This window comes from Amyelois transitella, chromosome 5, assembly GCF_032362555.1.
Source record: "Amyelois transitella isolate CPQ chromosome 5, ilAmyTran1.1, whole genome shotgun sequence".
Lineage (NCBI taxonomy): Eukaryota > Metazoa > Arthropoda > Insecta > Lepidoptera > Pyralidae > Amyelois > Amyelois transitella.
The window spans coordinates 5,287,324-5,307,907 of NC_083508.1; the positions used below are offsets into that span (position 1 = coordinate 5,287,324).

Sequence of the window (20,584 nt, forward strand, 5' to 3'; positions counted from 1 at the left end):
GCCATCAAATCGTCCCCTAGAACCAGACATGATAACGGCAAAGTCGCATTTTTTTTGCATGACTGCCAACCATTGTACCACTTTTCTGCGACGAATGTATAAACGCATCTATCATTGGACACAATAGCAATGTCACCTTGCGTGGCTTGCAGCAGCAGCATCCAGCAATACAAGCCCGCAGTAGAGCGACGCACGCCGTCATGTCGCCCTCTCAAGCCGCTGAGTTAGACTGCTAACCATTTTCTAGTGACCAAGAAATGTATAAACACTTACTACAAGATACATCAGCAGACTTACCTTGCGTGGCTTGCAACAGCGGCGTCCAGCAATTTATGCCCGCAGTGTTGGAATCTGCGCCGGCGCACATTAGAGCCGCCCACCCGAGACGAGTTTACTGTTTACCATCTCCTAGTGACGACGACCTGTAGTAACACTAAGTGATAGACAGCAATATAACCTTGCGTGGCTTGCAACAGCGGAGTCCAGCAATACATGCCCGCGGTGTTGGGATCTGCGCCGGCGCACATTAGAGCCGCGGACGCCGTCACGTCGTCCACCCGAGACGAGTTTACTGCTTGCCATCTCCTAGTGACGACGACCTGTATTAACACTAAGTGATAGACAGCAATATAACCTTGCGTGGCTTGCAACAGCGGAGTCCAGCAATACATGCCCGCGGTGTTGGGATCGGCGCCAGCGCGCAGTAGAGCGGCGCACGCAGTCACGTCGCCCGCCCGGGCCGCCCATGTCAACGCCGAAGTGGCGTATTTGTCACAGGAGTTCGGTCGAGCCCCCGCTGCTAGTAGCCGCTGTACCACCCCACTGTGGCGGCGGCCCGCCGCCCATACTAATGAACTGGAAAAAATTAAAGATAATAAAAATATGACATAATATCATTCACTTATATTTAGATCCTTGATTGAGGATCATTGCAATTTATTGCTTGTGGATATCAATATTTAAAATAGATATATATGTCGCAATACAACAACTAAGGCCTGTCACATGCATTTTAGGTCAATCTCCCTTGATAGACGTATTTTTTTTTGTCCCCAAATACGAAAATGAAAATGCTTCCCATATGATCTGGTCTCTTGTTTGTAAAGCACATACTAAATCCATCCAGTCCATTCAACTAATGGGACAGACAGAGTCTTGTGTTACAAAGCAGAGGCCACAGTCCTTTTATTATTGCTGGCTACATTTAGCAGTTGACATTGTTTGACAACGAAAATAGAAACAGCACTATGGTATTATGATGTTTGGTCATAAATTACGGCCTCCATATAAAACGGGTGTAAATGTTATTTACACCCGTTGTAATAATGACGTATTGTCAACTCACAATACGCAATATATTATGGAAAATAACTCGAATTAGCTCGGAAGTATCGATAAATTTAACGAGATTATATGCAATTCAACAGATAAATTTTACTGCTTGAAATAGAGACACAATCTTCGTTTACACAAAAGCCCTTGAACTGGTGTATTAAAATAACTTATATAAAAAAAAATAAGTACAAGGCAGAAGTTTTTTTTTTGAGAAGTAAAATAAAAATAGTTATGATTAACCTTACACAGACTTAATTATATGTTTATAATAACAAAAAATATTAACTTAAGTGTATCGAACTTAGTCATTACAATACAAAGTAGTAAGAATATTAAAAGTAAATATACGTACTTAATATTATAATTGCCATGCGCATGTACATCGGCCCCCTTCTCCAGAAGGTACGCCACCACTTCCTCGTGTCCCTTATACGAAGCCCACATCAAAGGGGTCCATCCACCCTAAACAAAACAAACAAAAAGGAAATTTAAATTTAAAAAAATGTGCGAATAAGAATTTTCACATATCCTGAAATTGATAATAATCGTACAGTGTACAAACAACATATCAAGTCACCCACATTCACTGCGAATTCGTCTCTATTACCACGCCATAGTTCTGTGCAGGGTAACTTGATATGTGGTTTAAAATCTTCAACAAAAGAGGCTTCACCAACTAGTTTATAAAAAAAAGTAATATAAATAATCACTTCACTACATATTGTAAATTCCCTATATTCTGTGTCTGTAAATATGTACACGTTAAACTCGGTAAATTGTGGACGGATTTTGTTCCTGTTTGAAATATTGGAAAGAGTGCAGTATTAAGTAGGTAGATATATAGGTAGTTATTTTCAAATAAATAGTATCATCATCAATCGTAGTTCACCAATGCGAAGGAGCATCATTATTTTGTTAATTTTAGAGGTTTTGTTTATTAAACTTTTTTAAATATTTGTAGGATGGGTTGGAAACATCATAGCCGCGTTCTGATACTTTGCCCTTAGACGAGAGCATCACACCGCATTGCATCCTAATGAGCGCGGATACTCATTAACGATATTTCCACTCCCACTCAGCCAAACAGTCATTATGGTGTCTATATTTATCACTGACCTATTTTTATATCTTCCAAATGTCTATTAACGCTTTGATGATTCATCTTTTTTGTCCTTATAAAGGGAAATTTAATCCATTTAATTTATAACAACGCCACCTATATAAATATATGAACAACGCCACCAAACTAAAAATATCCGAAAAATCTTTAAAGTGACAAAAGTTTAATGCGAAACAGTTAATCTACAACGGCTAGCGTCAGCTTACAGTTACTGGGTAGACAGAGCCAACAAAATACATTTAGCTGGATGTCTTAATGATGAAATAGAGATTCGGATAGTGGCAAGATACTAGCTCATCGCTTAAATGAAGGATCCTAGGTTTATTCGCCACTACACAATACACACTCATACTAATAAATTCTCTAGGCACGCTTGGCATTATTTTCGCTCTGCCATCTCAAGCTCGACGAAATTTTAACGCATGTGCTGTTATTGCGCAACCCATGACCTCATTATGTTTAATTAAAACAATAACTAAAACTAGGTATTTAAAAAATTTCCTAAAAGAAATGAGAATAAATAACTCCAAGAACAAAATCAAAAAGAACTATCATACATATATGTGTAAGTACTCGTACTCTGGATAAATAATGGTTTCAGAGTACCATATTTTAACTAGTTTTACAATGTACTATAGCATGACATCTTGGCAAAGATCCACTTAAAGTATAAATATACCAATTTTAAGAACACAGTCTCTGCATACGTTTTGGTCATTGCTCTAGATAAAAATAGGTCGCATTAAAATGCAATTGCATTATAAACTTGAATCGTTTCGGGAAAGCTAAATTTGTTTATTTAAAAAATCCTAATAAAATCATTTCTTTGTGCAAGCTTAGCTTGTGTTTTAATTTACGAAAACATGTTAAAATACCGAACATAATTATTTAACCCATTTCTCAAACCATATTAGTTTATGTATGTCAGTCAGTTTATGAAACAAGTTAGCACAAGTCTGTTCCAGAAATTCAAAGCATACAACAATCGAACTATAGTCGCGAGATATAAAAGTATATCGAAGAAAACAAAACATCATACGAAAATAAACTCAGAAAAATTCATACAGCTGTGTAGTCCAATGTGCCAAGCTTGAATTGTGTAAACAGTTACATCCGTTGGTGCCATGTGCCACATGCAGTTAGTCTCGACTAATTAGCAAAGAACTGACATTTTTGCACAACGTCTATCCTACCAATATTATAAATGCGAAAGTTTGTGAGTAAGTCAGGATGTCAGTATGGATGTTTGTTACTCTTTCACGCAAAAACTACTGAACCGATTACGATGAAATTTGGTATGTAGGTAGTTGAAGACCTAGAATAACATATAGGCTACTTTTTATCCCGGAGTTCCCGCGGGATTAATAGGGTTTCCATGCGGACGTAGTTGCGGGCGGCCTCTAGTTTATTTATATGATCAGAAAAAAATAGTGTATTTCATTGACAAATATAGTATGATTGCAAGTTGCATTTACGTTACGTGAACCGTCAGTGCCATTGCAGGGAGAGTGGTACAAGTCACTATGATTAAATTGTACTTTCAACCAGCTTCAAAAAAGGAGGAGATTCTCAATTCTGTATTTTTATAAGCACTTCTAGCAAATTAATGAGTCTTTCGTTACTTAAATAAATAATGAAATGCATTAATTCATTAAACAATGAAGCTCGACTAGACTACTCAAATAAATCAATAAAAAATATAATATGAGTTTTGTTACCTTTATTTTCTTCTCGTATGTAGAAATATGCCTAATACTTAACGACAATCTTGTTTCCAAATTGGGTTTTCTCACCGGAAAATTATAAATTACCCCGCAACTATTTATTTAATTTGACTAAACATGCACTGATTAGAAACCGCAAGATCGTTTATGGTATTCATTCTCTCGATATTGTCACTTCGCACACTTCGCGTTTGTTGCGGTCGGGGCAGCGTTCGCTCCTAGCAGTACTACTCACGCATAACCTAATTAACAAAGACAGCAATGACTACTCACACAGTCCCTCGAGTCTACTTTGGCTCCGGCGTCTATCAAGTCCTTCACAATGGAGAGATGTCCTCCGCGAGCCGCGAAGGCCAGGGGCGTCCATCCGTCCGCATCCGCTGCGGCCGGGTCCGCGTTCGCTCCCAGTAGAAGTCGAACCGCGGCCGCCCGTCCGCTTTCACACGCACACATGAGCGCTGTTGTGCCATTCTGGGAAATTGAAGTACATAAATTGAAATTAAAATTGATTGCTTAAAACTACATAGACAATTTTATTATTATTTTATTTAAGATTTTTAATGAAATGAATGTGGATGAAGCGAAAGAAGTATGCAGAGATCGTGGCAAGTGGAAAGAAGTAGTCTCTGCCTACCCCTCCGGGAAAGAGGCGTGATTTTATGTATGTATGTAGATTTTTAAATATATACCTAGGTACTGTACAGTTCTGAAAAGTGTTATTTCTCTTTCCAATATTCTGTTTTTGCTGTCCAATCTGTCCCTGCATAATGTGTCAAAGCAACGACGACTGTACGTTTGTGGAATATATTTATTATTTCACATTTAGTGATGTATATTCGTAGAATTTTCACTGCCCTGATAATTGATAAAATTACTTATATACATAGTTCATATACAAAACATGATATGGTAGCATGATCTAATATTTGCAGTAACTGCATTACATTACATTTATGTATATTCTCTCAAGAATAGGTATTGACGGTTTACAAATGCAAAGTCATGAAATTAATAGATTTCCTACATTTTGTATGTGACCAACAAATCAAGTTCTGCGGCGCGGTGGCGCTAGTGTCGCCGGTCGCCAGCTACGATAGCGTCTTGAATCACGCCAGCGACACCATGGGCTCGCTGCGGTGAAGACTCTGAAGAGTAAAGCAAGGACTCACCTCGTCCCGATCGTCCACATTGACATTCTTGTTAGTGTTAAGGAACTGCTGGAGCTCTGCGGTGGCGCTAGTGTCGCCGGTCGCCAGCTGCGATAGCGTCTTGAAGCACGCCAGCGACACCATCGACTCGCTGCGGTGAAGGCTCTGCGACCAATATCAATATTTGTTTGAGTAATTATTTTTAAAAAGGGAATGTCTCTAGAGCAACTTATTTGTAAGGTTTTTTTTTTGAAAGATAGATTATGAAAAAAAAATCTAATGAAAAACATTTAAGAGATCTCTTCTAATACAAAGAATCAATTCAAATTTGTGCAACATAACTGAAAGAAAGTTGAAAAAAAATGTAGGTGGGAAAGTAAATTGGTTCGTTAGTCACTCAACACACGCGCCAAGAAAATTAATGGTTAAATGAAGGCTTCACGCAATTTTAGGTAGGTAAGAACATGTTGAAAAAGGGGCAGACATTATACATTTAAAAATAACACAAAAAACATAGCACAAGGCAAAAACATAGTATAAAATAAAATTTTAAATCGCAAGACTTAAAATTAGGGCTATCAATTTGAAGAAACTGACACCCTACTTTTTTTTTGTATTGGAGAAGACAACAAAGAAGTTACCATTACCTCGCTCGGTTGAAAACTCCAACGCAACATATTGTCAACAAAATATTACTGGTTTACAATAAAAAGACACTAAAAAGAAAATTAATAAACTTAGATAATTTTGTGGACAATATACAATAATGATTTCATTACACGAGATCAACACGTTAGCTCCACACACTTTACTTCTTATAATGAAATTTATAGATACAGTGATAACGTGATATCGCAAGGTAGCCCAATAATTACAGAAGAATGTTTATATTTGACGCAAAGATAGTCTTGATAAAATTAGCAAACATAATCGTGTGCTTCCTACAGGTGATATTGATTATGAATCAACGATTCTGGGTAATCAGAATAATTTATTGATATTTATTTCAGTCTTTAAATTTAATAACGTATATGCCCAAGAGTTGCGGAGATTTTATAATTTCCTCATATTTTCTCTCTCTCTTTTTTAATTTTAGTATTTAAAATATATAGATTTTTAAATTTTAATTTGCAAAAACTACCTCGCCCATGATATTTTCACTTTTTTACTTCAGCTTTTAATTTTTTCGAAACACGTCACACAGTCTAAACTAAAAGCAAAAGTTACAATATTTAATTCCTTTACATATCACAACTTTTAAAAACATGCTGTTAGTATGTTGCGTCCTGCTACAACAGTGTCACAAATTTTAAGTCATAAATTAAACTATAACGCGTTCACACTTGCAATCATCGTTGCGCAGACCGTGTTAGAATGTCGGCGCAGTGCGAACCCATGGAAGCCTGCAAATCCATGGCTGAAGCGGCGGTGTTCCCCGGGGGGCGCAGTCACAGTGAACTTGGGCACGTTGAAGTGAGCCCCAGCAGACACGGGCCCTAGGTGCTCCGTGTTGTCTCCGCTCACATTCAGGTGCAGAAAAGAGGGTCTCCTGCGTTTGTGGTGATGGGGCATCGCCGGAGACAACATCGATCCTGCAAAACTATTGCTTTTTGCACGTTTCGTTGGCGTCAGGTCATCACCAACAATCTCAGATCTCTCAGACACCGATCTTTCGGATCCTGATCCACTCCGTTCCGTATCAGAAGACGTCGGGGACTCTTGAACGACCTCCAGCACTGCACCGTTTTCAAATGGCGAGGTTGGGGGGCGTGACACGTTCCTGGGCCTATGAATATTTGCGATGAGGCTTCGTATATGAACATATTCGTTATCATTACTGGAGATCGGAAGATGCGGCGGAAGGGACATGATGTCTCGACTTCGCGCATAATAAACTGAGCGTGCGGCACGGCGTCCTACTACAGATTCGCTATGACGGTGACTAACATGCGACTACGAGAAGAACGACGCAGCGCACGTCGGGCGGATACTATTTAGAGCGCCCGTGATGGTGCAGGGCGGGCGGAGGGCGCGGCGACCGGTATGAATGAACGCGTGATACATACGAGTGAGTAAGTACTGCATGTTCGTAGCGAGAGTCGCTTGAGCACCGCAGATGCGCTGCGGGGCACATATCGCTCAGGAGGCAGCATGTTGCGCGGAGTCCAACCAGATTATGCCGGTCGCTGGTGGCGCGGCGCCTGAGATGCGCGATCGTAGTAGGACCTCTCCCCGCCGCTGCAGCCGGACTTCCATAACGTCTATATACACTTGTATTTATTTCTAATAAACACGTTGGTGTATAAAATCACACCACAAAACATCCAATTAAATATGATGTAAATTACAAACAAACACATTACCTTAATATATTAAACTGATTTGATTTGTCATTAGATAAAGGCTTCATTTGTAACAGGTAAATTGTAATTAAGTAATCCGACTTAAATATCTATAGCACTAAGGTAATTTTTTTATATTATAAGTTAGATTCTTATAATACTGGCATTGTAAGATATGACACGGGCAAGTAAAGTAAATTTCGCAGTTATCGGCTATCGCATTAAAATTTTTGCGCGAGTATTCCTTTCATTTACGAGTTCATAACCGGTCCACAATCTATCAATGTACAGTGCAAAAAGGTCGCGTGGTAAAGATCCGCAGCAAAAGGAGAGCAAAAAGAATAACGGGGTTACAAGATTCCATGCAGTTAAGCGCGCAGGCCAATTGCGACCTGTGCAGCCACTCAAGCAAAACGATGACGCGAATGACGATTCTAACATATGTATGAGGCTTTAACAGGATATTATGTGCAGTGAGTATTTCTTTAAGAGTTGTTTTTTTTCAGTTCGGATCGACTTTCTTACATACATAATGAGACTAAATCTCTTTCTTCGTTCCGTGCATATTTCTTACTCTCACATTTATCAATCTTTGTGCAAGCTCGTCGGTTAAGGATACCTACCCTTGATCTATTATTTAATGTCTTTTTAATTTTAAAAAATATGTAACATCTAAAAAAACATCCAAACTTAAAGAATAATTAAATTACTACATACGCATAGTTGTACCTGTCCATAATTCCGTATGAAAGACGCCGCACGCAACATCACACACCATCAGATGTTATTATTGCAGTACTGCAATAATCTTAAACAACGAGATCTAACGTGGTCACCGCGCGCCACTGGAGATAAACCTGTGTTAATGTCCACTGCACTCTACTTATACCACCTAATGTTTATGAAAGCTTTAGTATTGTTAATATTGGTACAAAAACGTTTGTAATACTAACAAGCGGATTTAGGTGATAACGGTAAAATTATGACTATTACACCATCGTTTACATATGGGTGCTAAATAGGTATAAAGAATGGAAAGGATAACAAAATACGGCATACACAACATTTTATTACTTACAATATTCTGAAGTGCTTGTGATATTTCTGGTTAGCGAGACTTAATCCGTTAATTTTGCTTTCGGATAAGTTAAAATCCGTTATTTTTTAAAGTTGTTTGAAGAATGCGATGGATGTGAATGAGAATGAAAGAAACAAATACAAATGTTTGGTAAATATGTGAGCAGAAAGATGATCAGAAATAGGAATTTGATATAATGCTCTCTCAAAAAATTTTACTGTAAAACTGGGTAAAATGAAAAAAATGAAAAATGAAAAAATATTTATTCTTTTTACAATATGGTAAATAACAAAGGTGTTTGAAGTCTCCTGTTAAGTATGTAATACCTGTGTTAGGAGACTCCGAAAATGATGATTAACATTATAAAACCACGATGGCAGCACCGCGTTGAAGATGTGTCTTGAGAGATTTTGATCAAATATTTATCAAATTATACTTGATGTCTGAGAAATGAAAAGGGGGTTTAAAAGTTCATTTAAAGAATATGAAAAAGTGGCGCAGGGTCTTTTATTTGTCGGTCCTTTATAGACGAAATGACAGTAAGACTGAAAGCGTTATTGAAATGGGCGAGATTGTGGAAGCACATAAATAATGAAATAAGGTAAGAGTGTAGAGAATGATAGTGTCAGAGACAGAGATGATAAAGGCTGGAAAAGGCGTAGTAAAGAAAATTCGTAGTTGTACATACATATATACCATACATTGGCATACATCCAAAGTAATTTTGGAATATAATCACAGGGCAACGCTAACAAGGAAATAGGCGTTGAAGGAAATGCAAATGACATCCGAACCGCAGCCAGCTTTAAACTGTCAATCAACTTTTTACATTTTGTTTATGCACATTGTGCATGAATTATTGAAAGTTGAATTAATCATAAAAAATAATAGCAATGTAATGTTAATAAAAAAACATTTAAGCTTTAATTTATTTTAAAAAGATTTCTATTTCTAAAGAGTGCATATTTTTACACTGTCTTTTTCAGCCATAATTTATAGATTACATTAGGTACCTACATACTATTTATAAAGTACGCACAAATTAAATTTTGATAAATAAAATAAGTAGGTACTAATCCTTTCAAAAAAAATAAAACTGTTCACTATCTAGCTATACTATTTTTTCTGAATTGATTATGACCACGGAAAACATATAAAAGTCAAGACTGTGTCTGTGAACTTTTTTCAATATGTTTCATTCCTTTAAATAATATGGGTAAATATCTGGCAATTGCAATAAACAATATCAGACAAGTTACAATTGGTAGAACGCTTTCAATTGATATGATAAAGATATATCTCTACTATAATGAACTGGTAAAGAAATAAACCGAAGCAGATATCTCTCACGTAGGCTCGTCTAGTAAAATGACTATCTATTTTGTTTTTTTTTAAACAATTTTAAACTCGTAAGGTAACATTAGAATCTCAAAGTTGTACCTCAGTGCCTCCTGGGTCGTTACTAAAGGTGTCTCTCACAAACTTGTAATATGGAAATACACTTCCATAGCTGCGAGGCACCCGCAGCGCCAGCATCAGGGGGCGCCGCTCGGCCACCGGTGTCGAGGGTCCGGCCCTATCCATGTTTGCAACCCGGCTTTAGTCCGCACAATTCTAACACGATACATCATGTGCCATATCAACATTTGCCTTCTTTTAAAAAGCACAACACGAATCTCAACCTTCACACTATTACTGTACAAACTAAAATAGCAAGCAGCATTAGTTTATGTGGGTAGTTTTAATTTTAAATTAATTTTCTATTATAAAAACGCAACGTCTTCTGCGCCAGGCGCCATACTGCGCTATTCCTATACTGATAAGATTTTATTTAATAGAATTAAATTATAAATATGGTACGCTTATCATAGTTATCGGTCTGTTTGTTGACGGTACCACCGACAAGATTAAATAAAGTGTTTAGGTTGGCTTGGTATTTTCCTTTCGTTCTTCAAGAATTCACCAGTTAAAAACATATTTCGATCAATCATTAGCATATCACATTCCTTCTTATACCTACTTCCAACTAAATCGTAGTCCCGGACTTAATCTTCATATTTTTTTTTTGTAATAATAATAACCCAAAGAAGGTTTTAGACCGACATTTTATGTGTGTACGTGGCTTCATAGCTGCTAAACGTATGGACCTCTATCCTATTTATAGGTAAATTTATTTTTTAATTGACAGTCTAGTCGATATTTTAATGATTGTAAGATTATGAGTTTTGGGGCTCAATTTATATGCCCAAGCAAAAGAAAGATCATCGCGTTGCGGTTGAACAAAAACATTTCTTTTCAGACTTGGATTTTTGTAGTGGTTAAATAAAGTGTTAATTATATAAATTAAATAGTAAAAATAACTAGCTAAAAGCAAGTTAAATACAAATCAAAAAATAATATTTAAAAATTTTTAAACACTGCACAAATATCCATATATAGTAAATATAAATATCGGTATTATCAATATTTAAAATACGAGTACCTAAGTATGTCAAATTTGAATTATTATTCTATCATACCCAACTTTTACTTTAGAATCTAATAGTATTGTACAAAATATTAACAAAATAACGTCCGTTTGGATTCATTTTAATTCCACTTAAAATAATAATAGATTGAGTTTTCGAACCAATTTTTCGTTTTTATTAACCCCCGACGAAAAAAGAGGTATGTAAAATATGCCCATAGGGGTGTGGCGTGTGACAGGGGCATAACTCATATAATATTTTATTAAGAGACTATTCTCTTAATAAAATATTGAAAATAAATATTACATATTCATTATATTTTTAATTACAGTATTCCTAATGATAAAGTAACGCCACCTAGCGCCAAAGCGCCAGATCTCGTACAAAACATCAAACGTGCTACTAAATGTGCTTATGCGCAAAGATATAAATATATTGCCCACTTGTTTGCTCTCTGCGGTCGAAAATATAATACAAGCAGAATAACTAGATGGCGTTAGTGTTAATGTATGAAAAGTTCGGAAACTACATTACTTAGTTTTTTTATAAAAAACAAATACTAAGCATATTTATGTAAGTATCTGTAAAATTTGACTAAATTATCGAAGACCTTAAAATTTATTAAGATAAATTGAAAAACAGCTCATATGAAAAGGGCAAGGCAAGGAATTAGAACATTATGATGAAATTATAAAATTTACAAAATTCAATTAAATCTAACTAGGACTAAAGGAAAAATCCTCTTATGCAACAAATGTGCGACGTGTCATTTTATTACTCAAAATGCTAAGTCTAATCATGCAGTCACGACTTTACGAAACGTTAATGGGGCGTTAATCTTTACGGCCAGTTGTAAAGTCAAGCAAATTTCCACGATGAAATAACTATATAACAAGTTATATTGGGAATATTTCAGAAAATACAAAAGTAAAACCAGTTGAAATAAAATATCCAGTCTCGTCTCAATTATTAATTCCTGGCTGAAAAAAGAACATGAAAAACAATAACTGTGACAGTATGGATAAAAAAAATTAAAGCCAAGAAAGTAGGTGACTATGTATGGCTTATAGTAATTCTAGTTTAGTTCATAACTATTATCTTATTTTGATCAGTAGATAACATATAGTATCTACATGATAGGAGTACCATGCAGTGATATTTTAAGATTAGGTTTCTAATGTATGTAATCTAAGAAATGTCAGATTTATTTATCATATTAAATAAATATACATACATATAGTCACGTTTATATTCCTTGCGGGGAAGACAGAGCCAACAGTCTTGAAAAGGCTGATAGGCCGCGTTCAGTTTTTTGGCTCGATAATAGAATTAAATAAATGGTAAGGAAAATCTATTATATTAACTGCACCTGTACGTTAGTTCAATCGCTCAGTCAGGTTCTATATGCAATGCAAGCACTGCATGGGCGCTCGTATGTCAAGTATTTACGGAATGAGCAAAACCAGGCACTGAATTAATAAAAATACTGGGGACTTCGGTTCTGGCTCGTTTTCCGTGCAAAGAATGACCATACTGGCTATCCAGCTTGGTGATGCAGCAAGTGTTTTTGGCACCTTTGCACCGGAAACTCTAAAGCGTGGGTTGTAATTAATACCTTTATTGTTTTGACGACGTTGTAATTTGATCTTTTTACAATGTATAATATATAATTGTGTTTTAAAACTTTAAGTATGAAAAGTCCTTTTAAGAAATAAACAATGTATCATACCACACAGGAAAAAAAATCTTATTTCATAAAGAAGTAAACTAGTAGACTAAACTGAAGAAGTTGCGCAAAAAATCCCACCACAAAATCATTCTTTAAGAAAATAGTTGTCTCTACCTACTGCTTAGCTTCTAGTACCTACTGCTTATTTATCTCAAAAAGAAATGAAATCTTGAAACAAAATTGAGTCAAGTCTAAGGTTTATTGCAATTTCTTTATTATATTAAAGTTATGTGACTTGGCCGTTAAACATTTTTACACGTCAGTGGGTACACTTCAGTCGAGTCAAATATTAAAGACTACAAAGTTTAAAAAGACGATAGACCAAGTTAATAAGTAAATCAAGTAAAACTGCGAATAATAATAGGTTAGGGTTATCTGAAAATCCGATAAACAAACTCCAATGAACATTACAAATTGAGTCATAGCAGAGTTTAAGTGCCTATTTACAACATTCATAATAATATTTGTAATAAGCGTATCGCGTAAGTATTAATTTTGAACTTATTACTAGTCGTTCGCCAAAAATTTCCTGTTTTTTTTTTTAACTTTATCAAAATAAGAGCTAGCCGCACAACGGTGCTTCGAGCTTTAGCTGTAATAAATAACAGCTACTCAAAAGAAGGATCCATTCGGAAATTTTTAATTTTACAACTATGTTAGTTGGCATTATCATTCAGTCATTCAGCTGAATGCTCTCTGTCTACCCCGTAGGGCAGGAAGACGTAAATATATGTTGTTGTAGTTATTAATAGCTGTAATTAAACCAAAACAATTTTTATAAATTAAAATAAATGGTCAGTTGCATTTTTGTCTTGAACACTTGTTTATACTTGTATCATTCATGTTACTTTGTTACAGTGTTAAGTTTCACTCCTAAATGAATATATATTGACCTGAAGTAACCGAGATTATATCTGTGTTTACCGCTGTTTTCCAAGACAATGACACAGACAGACAATGTAAAGAATTGATATTTGAACTTAATGAATTATAAGTTCAAATATCAATTCTTTACATTGTAATAACGAGAAATTACACGGTACAAACAGGAGGTTCGACATGGTGATGTCATGTCCAGGGATAATGACGCGTAAACATACCTACATACTGTGCGTTTCATGGCATGGGTCGACCATGAAACACATACTAATAAAAAAGTCAGATCTCATTCAATACGTCAAAATTTTAGGAGCCAGCTTTTGAACAAACTGACACAAGAAGTAATTATATGTATGAAAGGTACTTGAATCAAACGGCATCAAAACGATGCCGGAATGCAGTGTGGCCACGTCATGTGAAAGCCTGCAGACTATCTAGGGAACAAATATCTGGCATCTCCCCCGTGTCAATAAGGAGCAGGCTGTAGGAATTCTGGCTTGACGTCGAGAAATATGGATGCAATTGAAATTAAGGATACAGACTGGTCAAAGAGATGGAAATATTGAAAAGCGTACCCAGGCTTTAAACTGAAGCATAGCAATGGAGGGTGTTAAGAACCCAAAAAGGACAGAAAGGGAGAAGATGCTCTTTACCCATTCCATTGTTGAAAAAATGTTCTAAATACTTACACGGTACATATAGTAGCCTGCAGAATACATACATACATACATACATATGGTCACGTCTATATCCTTTGCGGGGTAGACAGAGCCAACAGTCTCGAATAGACTGAATGGCCACGTTCAGCTATTTGGCTTAATGATATGATTGAGATTATGATGATGAAATAAATAGTGACAGGTTGCTAGCCCATCGCCTAAAAAAGAATCCCAAGTTTATAAGCCCTTCCCTTAGTCGCCTTTTACGACATCCATGGGAAAGAGATGGAGTGGACCTATTCTTTTTTGTATTGGTGCCGGGAACCACACGGCACTTGACTGCAGAATAACTTGGGTTTTTGTATGTTCAATAAGAAAAAGGGGTCATGTTCATGAATTTCTACAAGCAACTGTACAAACAAGGTCGGACAAATCAAAGAGCTTTAAAATACATGGCTGGAATCGCCGTGTCATGATCTCAAATGCATTATTACGACTACAACATGCGAATGTGGATAAAGAAATAAGGTACTATTTACTTAAGAATAGAATCACTCCATATTTTTCGTATGTATGTCGTAAAAGGCGATTAAGGGGTAAGGTGATAAACTTGGGATTCCTCTTGTCGACGATGGGCTAGCATACTGTCACTATTTGAATCTCAATTCCATCATAAATTCTGCTGAATGAGGCCTTTTGGTCTTGTCAAGACTGTTTGTTCTGTCTACCGCGCAAGGGACATAGACCTATTTAAATATGCGCTACAATTAAGTACAATGATGCAGCAACTTTGTAACTATGTACAGAGAATTTTGTGACGTAAGTTTATTTACGTTTTACATTAACATTAATACACAGTTATAATATCAGGAAGTAGATATTTATATTATTTGTGGCACCTAATATAAAAATGACGCAAATCAGAACAAAATTCCCAAGTTGGTACTAATATTACTTACAACATTAATGAAAGCGAGTACGCAACGCACTATCTAGGTACCTACTTTTGTGCCGTCGTCGCGTCGTTCGTACGCAAAAGGCTTTCACTGCTCAACTCTCGTTCCTTGCAATATTAAGAGTTCTGACGAAGGTCTCGGACCGACGGGAATATTGCGGCGCCTTCATTTGTTAAGATATGTACATAGAGCAGCATTCATCTAGGGACGCCAATTTACGCAAGGCAACCCGACCCTCTACAAGTATCTATCCTAATAAACACCCATTAAAGTTCTTATATTGCTCGCTATGGCTTTGACACGTACAAATGAAACACAATAAGAGAAATGTTTTTGGAGATGTATCATACCGAGTAAGTATACGAGTATGATGCCAACATGAAAGATAACGTAATTCTTCATATCTAAGTCAATAGCGAAAATACTATGCTCTTAGACCTTATTGACCATCTACTTTGGAATTTCGGTATAAGGCTGACAAAACCTAAGCTTGCTTTTACTCGTACATAGGTAATGCATATAGTCATTAGTCAGCCACGGCTGTTTATTTTTGTGGGGTGAAGGGTAAATTACATGATTGATAATACGTATCTGTTAAATAATTAATGATTTTCGTAAGTGATAAAGACGTGATTATATATAAGTAGATATTTAATCTCACTTAAAATCAAATCATTATTAACACCTTGTCAAGCACTTCGCATAATACATATGCCATCAAAAACATCCTGTAAAAAAACCAAGTCTCGCAGCTCAGTCTTTCTACCGTAAAAAGTTGTGAGATCCATTGTAATACCAAGTCGGTTAATCTATTTAGTCTCTACATAAAAGACCATCTGTCTTAAGTTATTACATAAGTTATTATCATGCCAATTACGTTACGTTACGCCATTTTACGTTAAAACAAATAGATCGACTTGGACATCGCAAGAAAACACAATGAATATTACAATTATATTCGATCACTCACGCGATTGAAACTCTCGTCTCCAAAACAAGCTATAAATGTATTATCTTTTCTAAGCGACTCATCGGATAACAACATGGCTCTGTATCTGTCTGTGTCATGGCGTATATTTCATAAAAAAAACTGGTATTACAGAAATAAAGCGAAATTTTACGCGTTCCAAGTTCATGGATTAAGGTACATCAAAACTAATGCAGAAAAATTATAGTACGTGACTACTTGGAAACAATAACTTTTCAATGTCAGTATGGTTTTCCTGTATGTAGTACCGCATAGGACCGTGTAGTATATTGAGTTTATCATTAATTTATTCAATAATAAATGTTGTTTTAAATGGATTTATACAAAGACCCTGAAACAGTAAACAAAAATTTGCAAAACGGCAAAGTGTTGAACTTTTCTTCCCCATATAGGTACATGTATTGTTGTATTTATTTTTGTAATGAATAAATCGAAAACTACAGGACCTTTTTTAACGAAATTAGACAGAGATAGAATATACCCTCAGTATTTTAGGCTATTTTTTTCGAAAATTCACTCATAAAATTACACTTGTTGAATTCCCACGGGAGCGAAGCATACAAAAAGAAATCAGATACTAATAATTATTGGACGAGAAATACTTTTAATTTTTTACTTTCAATATAACAGCGATGAGTAAGAAACAAAATAGTATTATTATGAAAAAATTACACATTTAAAGAAAATAAACAAAAACATAATAATCATTGAAAAGTTACAAAGCCATTGCGTGATTTCGGCAGAGTTGAGTTGAGACTACAGACCTACACAGTCTTCAATTGCATGAATTGAATTGAGTACACACAGTTGTCTGCGGTTATATTACTTGAACATTTCGTTATGTCACTAAACCATTACAAGGCTGGATCATATGACTGACAAATTGGAAAAGGAATCTTTTGATTAACTTTAATTAATTGGAATTGTACTAAAAGCCGATAAAGTTGGGAGTGCGGATGAAATGTGAAAAAGTACCTAATTATTATCTTGTACGTATATATGTCAATCTCTCTCTCTATTTACATTCTTTATTTGTTCTTTATTGTTTTTTTAGTCAGTAAGGGACTAAGGACATTACTCTAAACGGTGAATCAATTTAAAAATTTGAATTTTGTTTTATGAAACGTATTGTTATATATCTATAGAAACATAGACGTTGCATGCGATAGAAATTACAAATAGTTACGGTAATAGTTTTCACACCGACATCAGAGATGTCACAATGTATGTTTGTAACTGTGCTATGTGTATAACACATCACACACGAGACCATTGTACGCGAATAGCCTGACATTTTGTCATTCTAAGAGACGAACAAAACTATTGCGCTTGGGCCGTTAGGTACCTTTCACTCTTTACTATAATATTCAATAATATATCTTCAAAGTGGTATTCAGATATATTACCTAATAGTAACTATGTGTAAAAAAAATACGAGGAAAACAACATTAAGACCGTGAAGATTAAGAGCTTCAAACACAACATTATTGCAAAGATGCTGTTGACAATGTGGACATAATCAGTAACATAGGTACACACATAAGGGAGTATGTTTGAACCCGATTCCCAAACCTCAGTTCACACATCCACTATAGAATACACAACCGTTGAATTATGCATCTCATAAGAAAGTTTTAAGCTTACACTTTAAGCAACAAAGCAATCTGTGTGATTTCTGTTTTTCTTATTAATAACGAGGAACTCTTCTCACAATAGCAGCAATAGTTATCCATATTAACAATGAAACAATTTATAAACTTAGTAGATACGAGAAATAGAAGTACGACACTGCGACTCTAATTTTTTATTTTTTGATAGCTATCGTATTCTCAAATACCTATAATTGGGTTTTGAGACATGTCAGTAATTGTATCAACATGGCAGTGGCATTAAGTATGAGCCAGGTAAGAATGTTTCATGTAGGTAGGTAGGTTTAATGTTTCATACCTGCATGAAAGCAACATCTGTACGTACCTATATGTTTATGTAACATTTACAACTATGAATACAAATGTTGTTGGAATAAAATTTCCCTTTCAGTCACTTTCGATTGTTTTATGTTTTGTTTGTTTAAAAAGATATTATATAGTTATAGGTAGGAGAGCATCATACAGCCAACGTGTTTTTGTTTTGCAGTTTTTAAATAATAGTACGGAACCCTCCGTGCGCGAGACTCTCATTTGACTGGATTTTTTAAACTACCTAGTGGTAGGTAATCTGTTTTTTTTTCTGTAATTTTCTTTACTAAACTATGTCAAGATCGAGCAGTACTACAAAAATCGTATAAAATAATAATACCTACCTTAGTCACATTTTTTGTTAAACAAACCCAAGGTTATCAACGACGAGTCACTGAATTCATGGTTACAATCAGCAATAACATTCAGTTATACCATTCATAGTACAAACGAGACAAATGGAAACTAAATAAGAGAATCAATGCATTAGTCAGGTCAGCAAGGTACAATACAAGTAAAAAGTAAGGTTTAAGTGGAAGAATAGGTCCCATCCCTTGCACATAAACATGCCTTTTCTTCAGGAAACTATAATTGATCTCTGTACCTCATGACCCTTATGGTTGTGAGGTTCTCCGCCCCATATATCCCGCCAGTGAATGAGATGCTGCAAGTGATTTCTGTAATGATGCCGATGGTCGCGTTTCTTGCGGGAGTCAGTAGGCGAAGGAGGCGCAGTTAGGGATTCACGTCGCCGACTCGCAGCGGCCACCACGGCGGGCGGCAGCTGCGAACGGAGCAGTTGCTCTGTCTCCGGTCCTTCATCTGACGACACACTGTCCATGAGGGAACGCGACGGCCTTGGCCCACTTCTTTCCGCGCAGGACTGAGAATCCTCCCTTTTCATTTTGGAATGATTCACCACACATAACCCATGAAAGCAAATACTGAGAGTGTCATGAAATATTCACGATAACATTTCGCGATATATAGACTGAAAGGTGGAGGCGGTTGCCGCCAGCCGGCGTCAGTGGCAGACTGCGGCGGTGTGGCGGGCGCACGTGGGCGCCGATATTCAAGTCAAAACAATGAAAGTGGCGTCGCGCCTTCGACGAGCACTACTGAGAGCCAGGAGCTGTGTTATAATAACAAACCACAAAGCATTCAATTGATTTAAATTATTGACCACAATCATTTGAGCTCTTGTGGGTGCTGATTTACTCTATTTATCAGGACAATATTATTTTTATGGAATTTTTTAATCAGCCAACAGCAGCCAGTTGTATCAAGAATATTTTAGTGAGAGTGAAGTCAAGTCAAGCTAAATTTATGCCGTTTATAGTTTTTTTGTACTGAATTACTAGTATGATTTTAAAATAGATATTGACTGCATCGAGAAATTAATCATAAGCACATAAAATTACTAAACATTGTTCAATACTGAGTAATATAATTTTCTACCATAAACTGGTGGATGTGTATGTGCTACTGGTTACCTCTTTCCCAAAAAATCTACCAGATGGATTTCAATGAAATTAAGTACATTAATATAACCTGGAATAACACACAGGGTACTTTATAATCCAAAATTCTCATGGAAGTAAAGCCTCGGGCACAACTAGTAATAATAAAAGAAAAACTGTTTCATGAAGGAGTCTTCAAAGAAGAAGATCACTAAAAAGTCAGGGAGTAGATTAACTTAAATAATGTTTGTTTATACAGAAAAGGTGTTCTATCTGTCATCTACTTCATAATATAATAATATTATTTTTTATTACCCACAGGAGAAATTTAAAACATAGCTAGTGAAGTATAGGTAAATATAGCTAGTCTTAATAAATAATTTACTAACACATGCAGCAGCACCTGTAATCTGTGTGAAGCTGACCCAGCATCATGAGAAACATATAACATTCCTACTAGCTTTTTAATATTCTATCTTGGTATAGAAAAAAGTGACGAGTGCAAAGTATATTTGTAAATTAACCCAAGAGAAAATACCTACTGTAAACAAAGTAGCAACTATTAACAAAGACAATGAAAACAATGGTAAATTCTACACAGTACTAATGGCATGAAGAACCTAAATTATTTGAATTTATGCTTTATTGTAATGTGAAATACAAAATCTTTAAAACTTACCTGCCAAGAAATAGTCCTTGTCGATGTTAGTTTCCGAGCACTACATCATATTATTATATGA

The 20,584-nt window shown here is 35.8% G+C and overlaps 2 protein-coding genes across 2 annotated transcripts in view; both read right to left on the reverse strand.

The window, feature by feature from the left end:
- LOC106139086 (kinase D-interacting substrate of 220 kDa B) overlaps positions 1-19,423 on the reverse strand; it is a 41,670-nt gene extending 22,247 nt beyond the window's left edge. Inside the window, exons 1-5 of the mRNA XM_060944421.1 lie at positions 18,989-19,423; positions 5,349-5,492; positions 4,453-4,650; positions 1,688-1,797; positions 635-855 (exon numbers count right to left, since the gene is read on the reverse strand). Of these exons, the coding sequence (XP_060800404.1) occupies positions 635-855; positions 1,688-1,797; positions 4,453-4,650; positions 5,349-5,492; positions 18,989-19,288 (973 nt within the window). The 5' untranslated portion in view covers positions 19,289-19,423. The remainder of the gene's footprint in view (positions 1-634; positions 856-1,687; positions 1,798-4,452; positions 4,651-5,348; positions 5,493-18,988) is intronic.
- LOC132901798 (uncharacterized) lies at positions 6,011-8,388 on the reverse strand. The gene has a single exon (XM_060944420.1). The coding sequence runs from the start codon at positions 7,194-7,196 to the stop codon at positions 6,654-6,656; it is 543 nt and encodes a 180-aa protein (XP_060800403.1). The 5' UTR covers positions 7,197-8,388; the 3' UTR covers positions 6,011-6,653.
- Positions 19,424-20,584: the final 1,161 nt, after the last annotated feature.

What these genes read in the sequence shown, in the direction of transcription:
- LOC132901798 (XM_060944420.1), bottom strand. Translation starts at nt 7,196, where the DNA reads ATGTCCCTTCCGCCGCATCTTCCGATCTCCAGTAATGATAACGAATAT.